This window comes from Phacochoerus africanus, chromosome 9, assembly GCF_016906955.1.
Source record: "Phacochoerus africanus isolate WHEZ1 chromosome 9, ROS_Pafr_v1, whole genome shotgun sequence".
Classification (NCBI taxonomy): domain Eukaryota; kingdom Metazoa; phylum Chordata; class Mammalia; order Artiodactyla; family Suidae; genus Phacochoerus; species Phacochoerus africanus.
In genome coordinates this window covers 59,377,140-59,395,789 of record NC_062552.1, presented here as the reverse complement: position 1 = coordinate 59,395,789, position 18,650 = coordinate 59,377,140, and the positions used below count along the sequence as shown (strand labels likewise).

Below are 18,650 nucleotides of genomic sequence, written 5' to 3'. Positions count from 1 at the left end.
GAGTGGCTATAAGCTGTGGTGTAGATTGAAGACGCATCTCGCATCTGGCATTGCTGTGGCTGTGGTGTAGACCAGCAGCTACAGCTCCAATTCGACCCCTAGCCTGGGAACCTCCATATGTCATGGGTACAGTGCTAAAAGACAAAAAAAAAGTAAATAAAAATGATATATTCTGGAAATTTATCTTAGATTGACTCAGAAAGTGGCTCAAATGAGCACAAATACACTGATCTTAAAGGTGTGTGCAGAGTTCTCTTGTGCTATAATGGGTTAAGAAACCAGCATTGTCATTGCAGAGGCTTGGGTCACTGCTAAGGTGTGGGTTCAGTCCCTGACCCAGGAACTTCCCTTTCCCCTTTGTTGGAATTGTGGCAAAAGGAAAAAAAAAAAAGTTCATATGAAGTGTTTGAATAACATTTTCATTAAATATCTCTACTAATATATTGTATATAAGCATTTGACCAATTCATCTTCATCCCTAGATATTTATGTATACACTAGTTGTTCAAAATTTTTGTCATATCTTCTAGATGGTAAAATCAGAGGTCACTTTTAATCAGAGTTGCCTTGTACTGCTGCGTATACACTCAGCAATACAGAGAATAATATGACTGACTTTACCGCTGAGGAGTAAAAGGAGAAATAACTGAACATTTAATATTTATCAAGCACCTATAATATACTTGTGCTATCAGCATGTACACAAACTATTTCATTTAATTTCCACTTAGTACTGTGAGATGGGCATATAGGGACTTTCCTATGATAACAGACTAGTATGTAACCTAAAACTCAAACCCTCTATCTCTGGCTTAGAACCCATGATCTTTCTATAGTATTGGTAAGCCTCACTTTGGAAGAGGCTTAACTGTCTCTCCATGCTCCTGAAAAGACAGATTTAACTCTACCTGAGTGTGGCCACTTCGTTTTGTCAGCTTCACTCTAGTTTGGTCCAGGCAGGGTACATCTCCATAGCGGTTTTTCTCTAAGTTTCCTGGAGACCTGAAGGAAATAAAACAAACTAAAATAAAGAAAAAGAAACAGCAACAAGCATTGAAGATGCGGGATTATGGGAATGGAAATGAGGGTAAGGCAGGAGACTGCTATTTATCATTCACTGCTTTTTTCTTTGGTACTATTTGGTTTTGAAAAAAATCACTTACATGTATATTGATTAAAAGTAAAAAATGGGAGCTCCCATCGTGGCACAGTGGAAATGAATCCAACTAGGAACCATGAGGACGTGGGTTTGATCCCTGGACTTGCTCAGTGGGTTAAGGATCTGGTGTTGCTGTGAGCTGTGGTGTAGGTCACAGACACGGCTCGGATCTGGCATTGGTGTGGCTCTGGTGCAGGCCGGAAGCTACAGCTCCGATTCATCCCCTAGCCTGGGAACCTCCATATGCTGCAGGTGGGGCCCTAAAAAAAAGACAAAAATACAAAAAATAAGATAAAGTAAAATAAAATAAAAGCAAAAAATGGAGTTCTGGCTCAGTGGAAACGAATCTGACTAGTATCCATGAGGACGCAGGTTTGATCCCTGTTCTCACTCAGTGGGTTAAAGATCCGGCATTGCTGTGAACTGTGGTGTAGTCGCAAATGCAGCTCAGATACGGCATTGCTGTGGTTGTGGTGTAGGCTGGCAGCTGTAGCTCTGATTCAACCCCTAGCCTGGGAATTTCATATGCCATAGGTGCGGCCCTAAAAAGACAAAATAAAATAAAATAAAAGCAAAAAAAAAATTATAAAGACCACCCATATAAAGTAATACTCTATATTGTTTATGGGTATGAATACATGTAACAGTATAAACAAAACAGTCTGGAAGGAAACATACCACATTCATACTAGTGGCTGCTTCTGGGGAGTAAGAGTTGATGGTGAGGATTAGAGGGAATTTCAACCACACAATTAATTCTTTCTTCTATATAATAAAAAAGATGAAGCAAATACAAGAATATTAAAAAAACTAGCAGTACTAATTCTGATGATAGGAAACAGTTGTTTGTCATGTTATACTCTGTGCTTTTTCATATTTAAAAAAAATTCCCTCGAAGTTCTCACTGTGGCTCAGTGGATTAAGAAACCAACCAGTATCCATAAGGATGTGAATTTGATCCTTGGCCTCACTCGTGGGTTAAGGCTCTGGCATTGCCACAAGCTTTGGCATAGGTCACAGATGCGGCTTGGATCCCTCGTGGCTATGGTTATGGCTGTAGTGTAGGCCTGCAGCTACAGCTCCAATCTGACTCCTAGCTTGGGAGCTTCCATATGCCAGGGATGCAACCTGAAAAAGACAAAAAAAAAAAAAAAACCCTCATAAGCCCAGCTGATAGTTTATAAGGTTCCAAGGACAATTCCTTTTTTTTTTTCAGGCTGCACTTGAGGCACGTTGAAGTTCCCTGGCTAGGGGTCAAATCGGAGCTGCAGCTGCCAGCCTATATCACAGCCATAGCAACGCCAGATCCAAGCCGTACCTGCGACCTACACCACAGCTCATGGCAACACCAGATCCTTAACCCACCACGCCAAGCTGCAGCTGCAGGCCTGCACTGCAAGGCCAGGGATCAAACCCACATCCTCATGGATAGTAGTTGGGTTCATTACCGCTGAGCCACAACAGAACTTCAGAGGAATATTCTTTTAGACCAATGCTAATGAAGCAACTGGATATCCATAGGGAAAAAACACAACTGAATATCAACCTAAACCTTACACCTATACAAAAATTAATTCAAGGAGTTCCCGTCATGGCTCAGTGGTTAGCAAATCCAACTAGGAACCATGAGGTTGCGGGTTCGGTCCCTGCCCTTGCTCAGTGGGTTACGAATCCGGCATTGCCATGAGCTGTGGTGTAGGTTGCAGACAAGGCTCGGATCCTGCGTTGCTGTGGCTATGGCGTAGGCCGGTGGCTACAGCTCCAATTAGACCCCTAGTCTGGGAACTCCATATGCCGTGGGAGCGGCCCAAGAAATGGAAAAAAGACAAAAATAAATTCAAAATGGATCACGAACTTAAATCTAAAACATTTGGGGGAAAAAGTAAGAAAAATCTTTGGATTCTGGGGCTAGGCAATGTGTTCTTTGACTTGACACTAAAAGCATGATTCAGAAAAGGAAAAACTGACTAAAGGAAATTCATCAAAATAAACTTATACTTCACAAGAGACCCAGAAGGAGATGAAAAGAAAAGCTATAGTCCAGAAGAAAGTATATGCAAATAATGCATCCAATAAACAACCAGTATAACAACAAAGAACTAAATCTAGAATACAAAGAACTCTTAAACCTCAACAGTTTAAAAATCCCAAATAGAAAATGGGCAGGAGTTTCCACTATGGCACAACAGGTTAAGGATCAGGCACTGTCTCTGCAGTGGCACAAGTTCAATCCCTGGGTGCAGCAGGTTAAAGATCCTGTGTTGCCCAGCTGTGGTGTAGGTCGCAGCTGTGGCTTGGATCCAATCCCTAGCCCAGGAACTTCCATATGCTGAAGCTGTGGCCAAAAGGTAAAAAGAAACAAAAGAAAATGGGCAAAGACATTTTACAAAGAGTATATACAGATAGTAACTAAGCACATGAAAAGATGCTCAACATCATTAACTAGTAGGAAAACGTAAATTAGAACTATACTTTTAATTTTAATTTAGGGATCTTATTACACACCCATCAGAAAACAGTGACTACATCCTCACCAGGATGAAATGGTGAGGATGAAAATGGATCATTCATACACTGCTGGGAAGGATGCAGAATGGTACAGTTGGGCAGTTTTTCATAAAACTAAACAGTTACTGTATGACCTAGAAATCCCACTCTTGGACATTTATCCCTGAGAAATGGAAACTTATTTTCACACAAAACCTAGACACAAATATTCATAGCAGCTCTATTTATAATACCCAGAGACTGGAAACAACCCAGATGTTCTCTAACAGGTAAACAAAATATAGTACACCCATACTATGGAATATTACTCAGCAATTAAAAGGAACAAACTTTGATAATAATAACAACCTGGGGCACTCTCCAGAGAATTACACTGTGTGAAAAAAAGGCAGTCCCCAAGGGGTTACATACAGTATGATAGCATTTATATAATAACATTCTTAAAATGGCAAAATTATAGTAATGGAGAACTGATTAGTGGTTGCCAATGGTTAGGGACGAGGAGGGGTGGAATGGAGGTATTTGGTTATGGAATTCTATATTTTGATGGTGGTTTTCTTTTGCTTTTTCGTTTATGTTTGTTCCTTGATTCGATTTTTAGGGCCACAGGTGGGGCATATGGAAGTTCCCAGGCTAAGGGTTAAATCAGAGCTACAGGTGCTGGCCTACATCACAGCCATAGCAACATAGGATCCTAGCTGCGTCTGTGACTACACTACAGCTTACGGCAACGCTGGATCCTTAACCCACTGAGAGAGGATGGAAACCGCATCCTCATGGATACTAGTTGGATTCATTTTCGCTGAGCCACGACAGGAACTCCCTTGGTGGTGGTTTTTTATACACAAACTTACGCATGTGATAAAAACTGCAAAGAACTAAATACACACACACAAACTAAAACTAGGGATATCTGAAAAATGTTGGTGGACTGTTGTTGGCTGTGATACTACACAAAACTTTTGGAAGATATTACCATGGGATAAATGTGGAAAGGGTACACATGATTTCTCTGTATTATTTCTTATAAATGTATGTGAATCTATAATTATCTCATTATAAAAAGTTAAGCTATAAAAAAAATAATTTGAAAGAATGGTGTAGGGGAGAAAAAAAAGGGAAAAAGTCTCTTAGTCCATGGGCATCCTGGACAACGGTGAATACTCTGACATGTACTCTAAAACCTAGAATTCCAGTGGAAACAGTCTGTTCTGTGTATGTATTTCTACTGGAACTTGGTGAAAGACAGAAGCCTAAAGCTGCTGAAGATTCTGGATTCTAACTCCTGAAGTGGAATGTTTCCATTCATATACTTGAATAAAACTTTAAAAAAATAAAAAAGAAATAAAGAGGCAGATGTTCCCTTTGGCACAACAAGTTAAGAATCCAGCATTGCCGCAGCTGTGTAGCAGGTCACAACTGAAGCATGGGTTGGATCCCTAGCCTGGGAACTTCTACATGCTGTGGCATGACTAAATAAATAAATAAGAAAGACTGGGAAGTTCTTCCCATAGGACTGGGATGTATTCTCTGATTATAACATGATAGCTGGCTTGAGTGATGCAGAGGACAATTCAAACCCACTATTTTTTTTCCAGCTATACCTGAAGCATGCAAAAGTTCCCAGGCCAGGATGGAATCCATGCCACAGCAGTAACTAAAGGCACATCAGTGAGAACCCTGGATCCTTACCCCACTGAGCCACCAGGGAACTCCTCCAAACCTACTTTTGTTACAGGGGGGAAGGGGAATTGTGGTAGAAGTGACACCTCAAGGACCCCTCTGCAGAAGCACCCAGAGCAGGTCAGGAATCCCCAGGATAAGTGTGCATCCTCTGCTACAGCTAGGAAAAAGCTTTAGATGCATATAGGGGTGTTGAATTGGTAAGGAAGACACAGTTGTGTGGGAGAAGAGACTATTCTCCCCAAATGATATATGCTCTGCTCTCTTTTTTCTCTATTTTCCTCTCCATTATTCTTCTGCTTATTGATTTTTTTTCCCTCAATTGCTTCTTTTATTTCCTTTACCTACTTCCTATCTCATTATTTTTCCTCTTTCCTCACTCCCTGCATATCTTCTTTACAGCACACTGACTAAACTGGATATGAATTTTAAGGGGAGGAGTTCCTGTCGTGGCTCAGTGGTTCATGAACCCGACTAGCAACCATGAGGAAGCAGGTTCAATCCCTGGCCTCGCTCAGTGCGTTAAGGATCTGGCGTTGCCATGAGTTGCGGTGTAGGGCACAGACATGGCTCGGATCTTGTGTTTCTGTGGCTGTGGCAAAGGCTGGCAGCTGTAGCTCTGATTAGACCTCTATCCTGGGAACCTCCATATGCCAAGGGTGAGGCCCTAAAAAAAAAGCCAAAAAAAAAAAAAGAATTTTAAGGGGAAAAATGTACCACAGAATCATTTCTCCTAAAACATTAAAGCTACAAAAGAGTAAGTGGATATCAGTGAGTCTAATATCAAATACAACAGGTAAATGGAGGTACAAAGAAGGGATATACCCTGGGTAAGTCATCGGGGGAGCTCTGGCTAAGCTGAAACTTGAGCCTAGGACCAATTGGGGAGAGATTCCTTAATTTTCAACAAACAGATCTTAAAACTTGAAAGAAAAAAAAAATTTCTGCTGTAGCCAATGAAAACATGCTAAGATAAAGGAGAGTAGCAGTTAAAAATGATCAATGCTCTACTGCCAATAATAATTGTCAAGTAGTTATAAATCAGTTACAGAATTTAGGTAGAAGGAAAATCCCACAATACTAATTCCTAAAGACAACTCTTCTCTCTTACTGAGAGTGGATTATTTTAAATGTATTAGCACCCCTCCTTACAAAGTGATGTAATACTAAAAATGCTCTAGGGAGAAACTGCCCAAGTGGAAGGACCAGAGATCACACAAGGACAAGAATAGATAGTCTACCTTTTTGATCCTAGGTCAGGAAAATATCAAAAATGTTTTCATTGGTACAGAGTTACTGCTGGTACCAAAGACTTCCAGAAATTTCAGAGCACAGGCTCTTGGCAACAAGCACAAAGAGGTGCCTCTTTCTAGATGAGAGAAACCATCATCTAAGTGAGAGGGATGCTCCTTAACATCACCTTACGGAAGAGTCTCTTTTAAGGAGGTGAGGTGTGGAAGGAGTTGTGCCAATGCATGCCAGAAGCACCCTGGCAAGTGATCACTGGCCTCAATCTTCTCTACTTACATGGAACAGTGGAAAGTGCCAACAGGGTTCTCACGACGGATGTCTTCATACTCTTCATATATACCCCGCTTCTGCCTGGTACTAACATAGTCCATCAACTCCTGGATGGTCATGGCATGGGGATCTGGAACATGCACTGAGTCCCAGTCTAAGGCTGGCGGGAGGGAGAATAAGATGATCTCATCAAAGGGATCTGGGTGGCCATTCATCTGGGATAGAAACTGGAAATTCCAAGTGGCAAGGTCGATTTTGACATATCCACCCAGGTTTTCTGGAAGGCACTCCCTGGGAAGGTGCTGGGTGACCTCAGACGTCTTTAAAATCTGAATCTGAAAGGCCAGGAAAAACCATGTGAGTATGTGGGGAGGGAGGGGAACATACAGATAGTCAAGATAAAGAACAAAAGTGCTTTGGAGAATGAAATAAGATTTGCTTGCAACACCTGGTATATTTGTAAAAGAAGCAGACTGCTGCATTTCATCTGTTTGGGACTGAAGTCCTATGAATTTCTCAGAAAAGGTTTGACTTCCCAGAATGCATTAGTCAATTCATTCCTGGAATTAGGGTCCCTGTTATATACCTTATATAAAGGTAGGTAGGTATAGTGAACAAAGCCTTTATACTGTTTATAAGACTTTCCAGTACTCTCACACAGGTAACCACCTCTTTGTTTTCTTTCCTTTTTTGGCTGTACTTGCAGAATGTGGAAGTTCCACAGCCAGGGATCAAATCCAAGCTGCAGGAGCGAGCAATACCAGATCCTTAAACCCACTACGCCAGGCCAGGATTGAACCCGCACCACCACAGAGACGATGCCAATTCTTAATTGGCTGTGCCACAGCAGGAACTCCATTACTTGCCTTTTTGACAACTAATGATGCAAAGGAAGTGGTTATTTTTGTCAACTCCATACTAAGGCAACCAATTCTAAGCTTGTTAGTTTGTGCTTTACTCACAGCTAGGTATGGATGTTCTCAGAGATAGGTTTCTTTTTTTTTAATTTATTTTTTTTGTCTTTTTGCTATTTCTTGGGCCACTCCCGTGGCATATGGAGGTTCCCAGGCTAGGGGTCGAATCGGAGCTGTAACCACCAGCCTACACCAGAGCCACAGCAACGCGGGATCCGAGCCGTGTCTGCAACCTACACCACATCTCACGGCAACACTGGATCGTTAACCCACTGAGCAAGGGCAGGGACCGAACCCGCAACCTCATGGTTCCTAGTCAGATTCGTTAACCACTGCACCACAATGGGAACTCCCCTCAGAGATAGGTTTCTATGAAAGCAAGACAAGGCCAGCCACCGAGAGGCAGTGTAGCCCAGGAAAAATGCTGAAGAAGTAACTGTAATACCTAATTTCACCCTCTGCTTAGACACAGTCATATTGGACAAAACAAGCCTAGTTGGTTCTCATGTGGAATAGGAATGTTTCCCTCGCTTGCTGCTGCCTCTTCCTCAAATGCCCACTTTACCTCTTTGGCCTCTTCCAAGCTCAGTTTATAGTTTACCTCTTCTCTGAAGCCCCCACTAACTGTCCAAGGCAACATTCTTCTCTGTTCCTGCAGAACCACAGTCCTCTGCATATGTCTGTGTTCCCTTTCAGGACCATGAGTTCCTCAAGAGTAAGGACCATTTCACTCAACTATTAATTTCCAGAGCCCAGAGCCTGGACTGTAAAAGTGCTCAATGTAGTTTGAGTTTACACATGCATGTATACTTGTATATAATTCATTTTTCTTTTTACCTTTTTTTTTTTTTTTTTTTTGTCTTTTTAGGGCCGCACCCATGGTATATGGAAGTTCCCAGGCTAGGGGTCTAATTGAAGCTACAGCTGTGGGCCTACACCACAGCCACAGCAACACCAGAGCTGAGCTGTGTCTGTGACCTACACCACAGCTCACGGCAATGCCGGATCCTTAACCCACTGAGTGAGGCCAGGGATCGAACTCTCAACCTCATGGTTCCTAGTTGGATTTGTTTCCACAGCACCACAACAGGAACTCCAATACTTGTATATAATTCAAATGTAAGAACCTGTCTAAGCAGTCCTCTCAAAGAGTTGTCTTAGGAAAGACCTCTTCTACTGGGGGTCAATAGGTCCCTAAGTAGCTTCCACAAAACCAAATGGCTTTAGTTTCCCCTCTCCAACCTAGGTGGTCTCAGCTACAAAGATATGAAAGATAGGTACTGTTATTACTCATATAATCACCTAATCTCACACTAAGAAACCCAACAGTGTTATTACCTTGTTTCATTATATCAATGTTTCATATGCCCTTTAAGGGTAAGAAATGAGTGAATAAATGATTGAAACCACAATCTTTCAGTCCTGGAATACTCAAGGAATGATAATGGCATTAAGATAACTTTAGAGAACACTTTTGAAGCTTTAAGAAGCTACAAGTTGTTTTAAGAGAAAATGCCAGGAATAGATATAGTCTGAGACTCTCCTCCACTACCCTGGAATGATATTTCCAGCTGAACAAATTCAAACACCAGTTCGACTGATGCAATTGTATTAGAAATTGTTAAATATTAAACACCTGTAGAGCACAAGACTAAATTTTGAAAGAAGTTGCTATCTCTAGGTTCTATCAGTACTATCTGCATGCAAGGTGCTATAGAGGGGAAGTACCCAAATTAAGTTTAGGTCCTAACTTCAAGGAACTTGCAGCCTGTACTGAACTGAGTAAAGAATAAAACAGAGAATATAAGTGAATGGACTAACAGAAGCAAAAAGCATTCTAGGAAACAAGCCAGGAAGGTTTTTTGAAGGCGGAATATTAATTGGCAAGTATCAGCACTATAGATGGTAACGTATCTATCCCACCTCCAAATAAAATAAAAGTCAGCTTGCCTTACCCTCTCCCGGACTTTGTCCTTCAGAAGGAGGCTGATGATGGAGTAGGGCACTCGGAACCAAATGGGTGCCCCCACAATCAGCACTTTCTTCAAACGAGCTGGAAAAGCTCCCTGCGGAGAATACATACAAGGATTTAAAGATACCAACCAGGGCTCTGCAACAGTGCTTAATGGGACCTGTGACTGTTCCAAGTCCAAAGTTTAGGTTTTCTGCTCTTCTTCCCATTCTTAACCAGAAGAGGGAGTCTACAGCCTAATTCAAGTTTCACTTCAGTAGCCAGAGAAAAAGTTTTCTGAGAGAAATTAAAAGCTGATTCACCTTTGGAGTTCCCGTCGTGGCACAGCAGAAACGAATCCGACTAGGATCCATGAGGTTGCAGGTTTGATCCTGGCCTTGCTCAGTGGGTTACAGATCTGGCATTGCTGTGCCTGTGGTATGGCTTGCAGCTGTAGTTCTGATTCCACCCCTAGCCCGGGAACCTCTATATACCGCAGGAGCGGCCCTAAAAGTTAAAAAAAAAAAAAAAAAGCTGATTTACCTTTAAAAGTAATGATGTTATGGAGGAATAGATGGGGGACACCTCAGAATTATAAATGAGTGTGCTGGAATTCCCATGTTTAAAAGCGTGGGCTTTGAATTATTTGATCTGGACCCATTTAATGACTGAGAAAGAGTTCAGTAATTTTAGCTAACTAGTAAGAGATACCCTAAAAATTATCAAGTCTTCCTGAAGATCTGAAAGAAGATCTTGAAGGAAATTTTGATAAGAAATGAGTATTTCCTTACCCTTTTTCTGTGATTATAATTCCCTGATCATGTTAAATCTCTATGATTTTTACTGTCAGCACAGTGCTGCACTTTCAAACAAAAACTTTTTTTTTTTTCCTGAGCCAGCAGCATGTGGAAATACCCAAGCCAGGGATCAAGTCTGCACCATAGCAGTAACCAGGGCCACAGCAGTGCAAGGCTGGATCCTTAACCCACTGAGCCACCAGGGAACTCCTTCAAATAAGCTCTGACTTATGAAATAAATAACCAAAATTAAAAGAGAAAGTAATGACGTTATGTTCTTGTCAAAATAATCTTTAAGGATCAAAACTACTATGATTTTTCTTGTAAGCATATCTGTGTGCATTCTTAAGCTCTATTAAAACTTTAAGGAACAATGATATCACTTATATGTGGAATCTAATAGAAAATGATATAAAACTTACTTTAAAAACAGAAAGAGGGAGTTCTGGCTGTGGCACAGCAGAAATGAATCTGACTAGTATCCATGAGGATGCCAGTTTGATCCCCGGCCTTGCTTAGTGGGTTAAGGATCCGGCATTGCCTGTAAGCAGTGGTGTAGGTCACAGACACAGCTCAGAACCTGAGTTGCTGTGGCTGTGATGGAGGTTGGCAGTTGTAGCTCTGATTCGACCCCTAGCCTGAGAACTTTCATATGGTGCAAGTGTGCCCCCCACCAAAAAAAAAAGACCCAAAAACCCAAAAAACAGAAAGAAAGTCACAAATTTCAAAACCAATCATATGATCACCATAAGTGAAACTGTTGGGGGAAGGGAAGAATTGGGAGGGTGGGAATAACATATACACACTATTGTATAAGATAGGTGATTAATGAGAACCTACTGCATAACAGGAAAATCTACTCAATAGATTGAAAAAAAAAAAAGAAATACAAAAGACAAATAATTTGAAAGACATAATAAGACCTTTAAAATAATCCACAAAACAAAACACAGCATTCCTGGATAGGAGAAGATAATGCTGTAAAGATGTTTATTCTCCATAAATTATCAATTCATTATATCCAAATAAATGCTTTGTTAGAACTTGACTGAATGATTCCTAAGTCCATCTAAGCAAAAGATGAGAACTTTATTTTTTTTGTCTTTTTAGGGCAGCAACTGTGACATATGGAAGTTCCCAGGCTCGGGGTTGAATTGGAGATGCAACTACCTGCCTACCCCACAGCCACAGCAATGCCAGATCTTAGCTGCGTGTGTGACCCACACCACAGCTCACAGCAATGTCAGATCCTTAACCCAATGAGCAAGGCCAGGGATTGAACCCACATCCTCATGGATACTAGTCGGATTCGTTACTGCTGAACCACAAGGGGAACTTCCGAGATGATAATTTTTAAAAATATTTTTTCATCAGATTTACAATTTTGAAAAAGTGGTTAACTCTGGGGAATGGCATTGGAGTGTTTGAGGGAGGGGTCAGAGACTTTTCCTTGAATTACATTTTAATTGCTTTTAAAAATTTTTTAAATTAATTATACAAGTTTCTGCTGTGAGGTGTTCCTGTTGTGGCTTAGTGAATTAAGACCCCAGCTAGTATGTGTGAGGATTCAAGTTCAATCCCTGGCCTGCCACAATGGGTAAAAAGATCCGGCATTGCTGCAGCTGTGGAGCAGGTCGCAACTGCAGCTTGGATTCAATCCATGGCCCCGGAACTTTCATTTGGCAAGGGTAAAGCCATTTAAAAAAAGAAAGAGGAGTTCCCTTCGTGGCACAGTAGAAACGAATCCGACTAGGAACCATAAGGTTTTAGGTTTGAACCCTGGCCTCGCTCAGTGGGTTAAGGATCTGGCATTGCCATGAGCTGTGGTGTAGGCCGCAGATGCGACTCGGATCCCGCGTTGCTATGGCTCTGGGGTAGGCAATCGGCTACAGCTCTGATTAGACCCCTAGCCTGGGGACCTCCACATGCCATGGTACAGCCCTAGAAAAGTCAAAAAAAAAAAAAAAAAAAGAAAGAAAGAAAAGAAAAGAAAAAGAAACACTTACTGATATTAAACATGAAAATATGTTAAGGTTCATCAGTAATAAGGAAACTCCAAGTAAAAACATGAATATGATTAAAATTCAAATAATCAATGTTGATGAGAGTTAGGTAAGAGAGGGTGTTGATGGGAGTGTAAATTTGAACTAAGTTTTTAGAGGACTATTTGGTGATATTTATTAAAACTTAAAATGTGTGTATATTTTGACTCTACCAATCTGTTTATAGCAATTTTTCCTTAAGAAATAATTGGTCAAATACACAAAAATGAATGTAAAATGATGTTCATTAAAATCTTTATAACACACACAAAAAGGCATAAACTTCACTTTTTCTGCTTGGCGTTATCTACAAAAGGAATACTCTGAAGCCATTAGAAAAAAAAAGTAAGCGGAGGAATTCCTGCTGAGGTGCAACAGGATCTATGGTATCTTGGGAGTACTGAGACGATGGTTTGATCCCTGGCCCGGCACAATGGATTAAGAATCTAGCACTGCCACAGCTGCAGCTTAGTTTGCAACTGCAGCTAGGATTTGATCCCTGGCCCAGGAACTCCATATACCGCAGTCAAAAAAGAGAAAAAAGCAAAAATGAGCTAAGAGCTATTGTGTATTGACACAGAAAGATGATAAAGATACATTATCTGTAAAAAATGGCAAGTTACAACTATTGGATGAAGCACCACTCCATATTTGTAAAGAAAAAAAAATCCTCATTCTGTGTGGGTACACAATACATTTATACCTACATATTTTTAAAAAAGAAAATCAATGCGTTTTTTCTTATTTTGGCTGTACCCACAGCATGTGGAAATTCCTGAGCCAGGGATCAAAACCATGCCATAGCAGTTACAACACTGGATCCTTAATCCACTGAGCCACCAGGGAACTCCCCTACACATACATTTTAAAAGCCTGGACATATACACCCCAAGTTCTTTATATTGATATCTCTAAGGGGTAGAATTATAAACATTATCTTAGCTCTGTTACTTAATAGTTGTACTGCCTTCACCAAATTCTTAAATTCTCTAGGTCCAAGTTTCTAGATCTATAAAATGAGGATAGTAATAGCCATCATATCCCATAGAAGTGATGTTAACACACTTGAGTTTTAAAGCATGAAAAGAAGTTGGAACAGTATGCAAAGCATTCAGTAAGTGTTACCAAATATTACTTTATAAATGTCTACATTAATGAATTTTCTTTTTTTTTCTTTTTTCTTTTTACAGCCATAGGTGAGGCATATGGAAGTTCCCAAGTTAGGGGTAGAATCAGAGTTGCAGCTGTAGGCCCACACTACAGCCACAGCAATGCCAGATCCTTAACCCACTGAACAAGGCCAGGGATCGAACCTGAATCCTTACAAAGACTACAGTGAGTTCTTAACCTGCTGAGGCACTCCTAATAAATTTTCTTAACCAATATATTTTGGCCATGTACTCCATAATCAGAAAAATAAAGATTTACCCTTCAGGGGAGTAAATTCCACATTGTCAAGTAAAGATATGTTCCACACTCTTTGGTTTAAATGGTTCATCTAAAACAATAACTAAACAGTTAAGAATCCATATGATGGAGCTAAAGAGACAAAATGGCTAAGTAGAAGGACTTGAGCTTGACCCCTCTACATAAACACCAAAATCACAACTAACATCAATAAAAAAGATATTCTACACCCAAAGATAAAGAAAAAGCCACAATGGAGAGGCACCTTTGCAATATAACCAAATCCCATACCCACTGGGTGGGAGACCTACAAACTGGAAAATAATTATATGGCAGAGGTTCTCCCACAGAAATGAGTTCTGAGCCCCATGTTAGGGACCCCAGCCTGGGACCTCAGCATTGGGAGGAAGAACCCCCAAAGCACTTGGGTTTGAAGGCCAACAGGGCCTGAATACAGGAGCTCCACAGGACTGGGGGAAACAGAGACCTCACTCTTGGAGGGCCTAAACAAGGTTTCACATGGGACTCAAGGCAAAGAAGTGACTCCGTAGGAGCCTGGGCCAAACCTACCTGTGGGTCTTAGAGGGCCTCCAGGGGAAGTTTGGGTTAGCTGTTGTTCGCTGTGGGGGCAAGAACACTGGGTAACAGAGGCCCCAGTGAATATTCATCAGCATGAGCTCACCCGGAGATCATCATTTTGGAACAAAGACCTGGCCCCACCCAACAGCCAGCAGGCTCCAGGACTGGGATGCCTCAGGCCCAATCACCAACAGGGTGGAAACACAGTCCCCCATCAGCAGACAAGCTGCCTAAAGTTGTTCTAAGCCCAGAGCTGCCCCTAAACACACCCCTTGACCTGACCCTACCCACGAGAGGGACAAGATCCAGCTCTACCCACTAGTGGGCAGGCACCAGTCCCTCCCACCAGGAAGCCTGAAGAAGCCCCTGGACCAACCTCATCAGAGGGCAGATACCAGAAGAGGAACTACAATCCTGCAGCCTGCAGAACAGAGATAACAGACACAAAAAGTTAGATGATATGAGATGGTAGAGAAATATGTTCCAGGTGAAGGAACAAAACCCCAAAAAGAACACCTAAGTGAAATAGAGAGAGGCAATCTATTTGAAAATGAATTCAGAATAATGACAGTAAAATTGATCCAAGATCTTGGAAAAAGAATGGAAGCACAGACCAAGAAGATACAAGAAATGTTTTACAAAGAGCTATAAGATTTAAAGAACAAACAAAGTGAGTTGAACAATACAATAATTGAAATGAAAAATACACTGGAAGGAATCAATAGCAGAATAAATGAGGTAGAAGAGCAAAAAAGTGAGCTTAGTGCTCGCTTCAGCAGCACATATACTAAAATTGGAATGATACAGAGAAGATTAGCATGGCCCCTGCGCAAGGATGACACACAAATTCGTGAAGCGTTCCATATTTTTAGATACTCATGTTGCAACAGAAGAAAGGCTGGGGGAAAAATGTAATTGTAATGTATACATGTAAGGATAACCTGACCCCCTTGCTGTACAGTGGGAAAATAAAAAAAAATTTTTTAAATAAAAAAAAATAAAAGGAAAAAAAAAAGTGAGCTTAAAGACAGACTGGTGGAAATCACTGCCACAGAATAGGATAAAGAAAAAAGAACAAAAAAAGAAATGAGGACAGTCGAAGAGACCTCTGGGACAACATTAAACATACTAGCATTCACACTATAGGGGTCCCAGAAAGAGAAGAGAGAATAAGCCTGAGGATATATTTGAAGAGATAATAGCCAAAAACTTCCTGAATGTGGGAAAGAAAACACTCACTCAAGCCCAGGAAGTGCAGAGCCCAAATAGGATAAACACAAGAAGGAACACACCAAAACACCTTTAATCAAACTGACAAAAATTAAAGACAAAGAGAAAATATGAGGCTGGACTGACAGGAAGTGGTAAGCAGCTGGCAAGTGCCTTTATAATGGTCCTAACGCTGTTTGATACAGATGAATATAGACTTCCCATTTGGAAATCTTACTTATATCAATTGTAATAGGAAGCCCTTCACCGTCAAAGAATTACCTATACTAATGAGGTAGAAAACAGACCAAAGAATTATGAAAGAGAATTTCATGGTATGAAATTCAAACAAAGTGAGTTGAACAATACAATAATTGAAATGAAAAATACACTGGAAGGAATCAATAGCTATACTAGCTTGTCTGCTTCAAAGAGCAGACCAGCTCTTGAATGTAGCTGAAAGGAGTTATTTCATTGGGAAAGCCAGTGTTAGCCAGGAACCTACACTTTAGCTTTAAGATGTGGAAGTCAGGGAGTTCCCATCGTGGCACAGTGGTTAACAAATCCGACTAGGAACCATGAGGTTGCGGGTTCGGTCCCTGCCCTTGCTCAGTGGGTCAAGGTTCCGGCGTTGCCGTGAGCTGTGGTGTAGGTCGCAGACGCGGCTCGGATCCTGCGTTGCTGTGGCTCTGGCGTAGGCTGGCAGCTACAGCTCCGATTAGACCCCTAGCCTGGGAACCTCCATATGCCGAAGGAGTGGCCCAAGAAATGGCAAAAAGACAAAAAAAAAAAAAGATTTGGAAGTCAAACCAGATACTTCAGGCTCTACTATGATGGAAAGCACTTCACTGGGGAGAAGAGCTTTGAGTCCATCCATGATCTGATGACTGATGGATTGATTGTTCTCTATATTGATATTGAAACTAAGTCAGCAGGATACATTGCCAAAATCATGAGAAACCCAATTTCTGAGCACACAGGACACACAACCTTAAACAGAGGGCCAGCACAGCAAAAACATACACCAGTCCTGAAAGAGACGCATGATGAGAAAGACTCTATAGGCCAGGATGGGGTATCAGAGAAAAGGTTGACAGCACTTGTTAGAAGAGCAACTCTGAAAGAAAATGAGCAAATTCCAAGACAGGTTCACAGTTTCAGAGTCCATAAATACAGAGGGCCACACTGGTATGAATACTATGCCAGCTTCATGTTAGGGCTCATTGCTTAGGGAGTGAAATGTACAGATTGTGGTTTGAATGTTTATAAGCAGTGTTACAACATGGTCCCAAATGACTGTAAGCCAGACTTGAAACATGTCAAGAAGGTGTACAGTTGTGACCTTATGACATTTGCAAAAGCCTACACCGCTAAGCAGGCCATGGTGGTGGACATACGCATCAAGGAAATTGAATCTCGAGATTTTAATTCTGAAGGACTGCATGGTATATCAGGATTTAGTGACCTAATTAAAAATGTCAAGATGGTTTTTGACAGAGATGATGAGAAAGCAGGTATTTCTGTGAACGTGTGTGAAGATTCAACATTATCACTGGTGTGCTAAAACTGTACTTCAGGGATTTACCAATTGCACTTATCACATATGATGCCTACCCTAAGAAGCTTTGATTTGACCCCTAGCCTGGGAATTTCCAAATGCCAAAGGCGTGTCCCTAAAAAGAAAAAATAGAAAAGAAACACTTCATGAAGCACTGAAACCACTGCATCGGCTCACTGCAAAACCTTCTGGTACCTCATGGTGCATCTGAAGAGAGTGACCCTCCATGAAAAAGAGAATCTGATGAATGCAGAGAGCCTTGGAATTGTTTTCAGTCCAACCCTCATGAGATTTCCAAAACTAGATGGGATAACTACACTGAACAATATACAATATCAGAGACTACTTATAATCAGTAGAATTACTAATCAAAATTAAGATATTTTAAAATTTTAGTTTGAAGGAAAAAAGAAATGTTTTGCAGATGAAGGAATGTTTAAAGTAATTTAATGGGCTATTATAGCTGAACTATTTCTCAGTTAGAAGTTTGGGCATACAATAAGATTAAAATGAAGGAACTTTCTATTTTTCTTTTTCTTAGCATCATTCGGCTATCATAAAACTGTGAAAACACACTTTCCAGTTCTAGTAATTCTGCGTATTTATCATGTTAAGATAAACTCAAACTACTGCAATGATTATTCCCGTTTGGCAAAAAAAACATACAAAGGAGACACCAAGCCTGCACTACTCCTTCATCCTAGGTCACCTGAGGTTGTAATTCAGCATGTTTCACAGAGTAAATTTGTCATGACTCTGCTTTCAAGTCCTATATCACTGGTTTCTGATGCTTATAAAAATGCACACAAATGGATCAAACAGCCCCTCTGGCTACTGTACTGCCAAAGACTATATAACATACTACGTTTTTCAAATGCTTTATTTCTGGTTTCTCTTAGTTCTCCAACATAGTAGTTTCTTTCCAGCAAAAGCAATATTTGGAGTTCCTATCATGGCTCAGTAGTTAACGAACCCAACTAGTATCCATGAGGACATAGGTTTATGTCCTCACTCAGTGGGTTAAGGATCCCATGTTGCTGTGAGCTGCAGTGTAGGTCACAGACGTGGCTCAGATACCACTTTGCTGTGGCTATGGTGTAGGCTGGTGGCTACAGCTCCAGTTCGACCCCTAGCCTGGGCGCCTCCATATGCCATGGGTGCAGCTCTAAAAAGACACACACAAAAAAAAGAGAAATATGTTTCAGATTACTTTAGTAAATTATTTATACCAATAAAAAAAAGTATGATGCAGAGCATCTTCTGTTAAATTACTATTGGTTTTCAGTTGTAACTTTGTGTTTTTACTGCCACGAATTAACTAA

General features: G+C 40.9%; 1 protein-coding gene, 1 non-coding gene and 1 pseudogene across 2 annotated transcripts in view; 2 read left to right on the top strand and 1 right to left on the bottom strand.

Moving 5' to 3' along the window:
• PTPN9 (protein tyrosine phosphatase non-receptor type 9) overlaps window positions 1–18,650 on the bottom strand; it is an 86,619-nt gene that overhangs the window by 16,339 nt on the left and 51,630 nt on the right. The window contains exons 6-8 of the mRNA XM_047795081.1: window positions 9,741–9,851; window positions 6,878–7,206; window positions 909–1,002 (exon numbers count right to left, since the gene is read on the bottom strand). Of these exons, the coding sequence (XP_047651037.1) occupies window positions 909–1,002; window positions 6,878–7,206; window positions 9,741–9,851 (534 nt within the window). The remainder of the gene's footprint in view (window positions 1–908; window positions 1,003–6,877; window positions 7,207–9,740; window positions 9,852–18,650) is intronic.
• Window positions 14,655–17,709, top strand: LOC125135568 (N-chimaerin-like; annotated as a pseudogene).
• Window positions 15,325–15,431, top strand: LOC125137067 (U6 spliceosomal RNA). Its single transcript, XR_007137372.1, has one exon. It is a non-coding gene; the product is annotated as a U6 spliceosomal RNA (small nuclear RNA).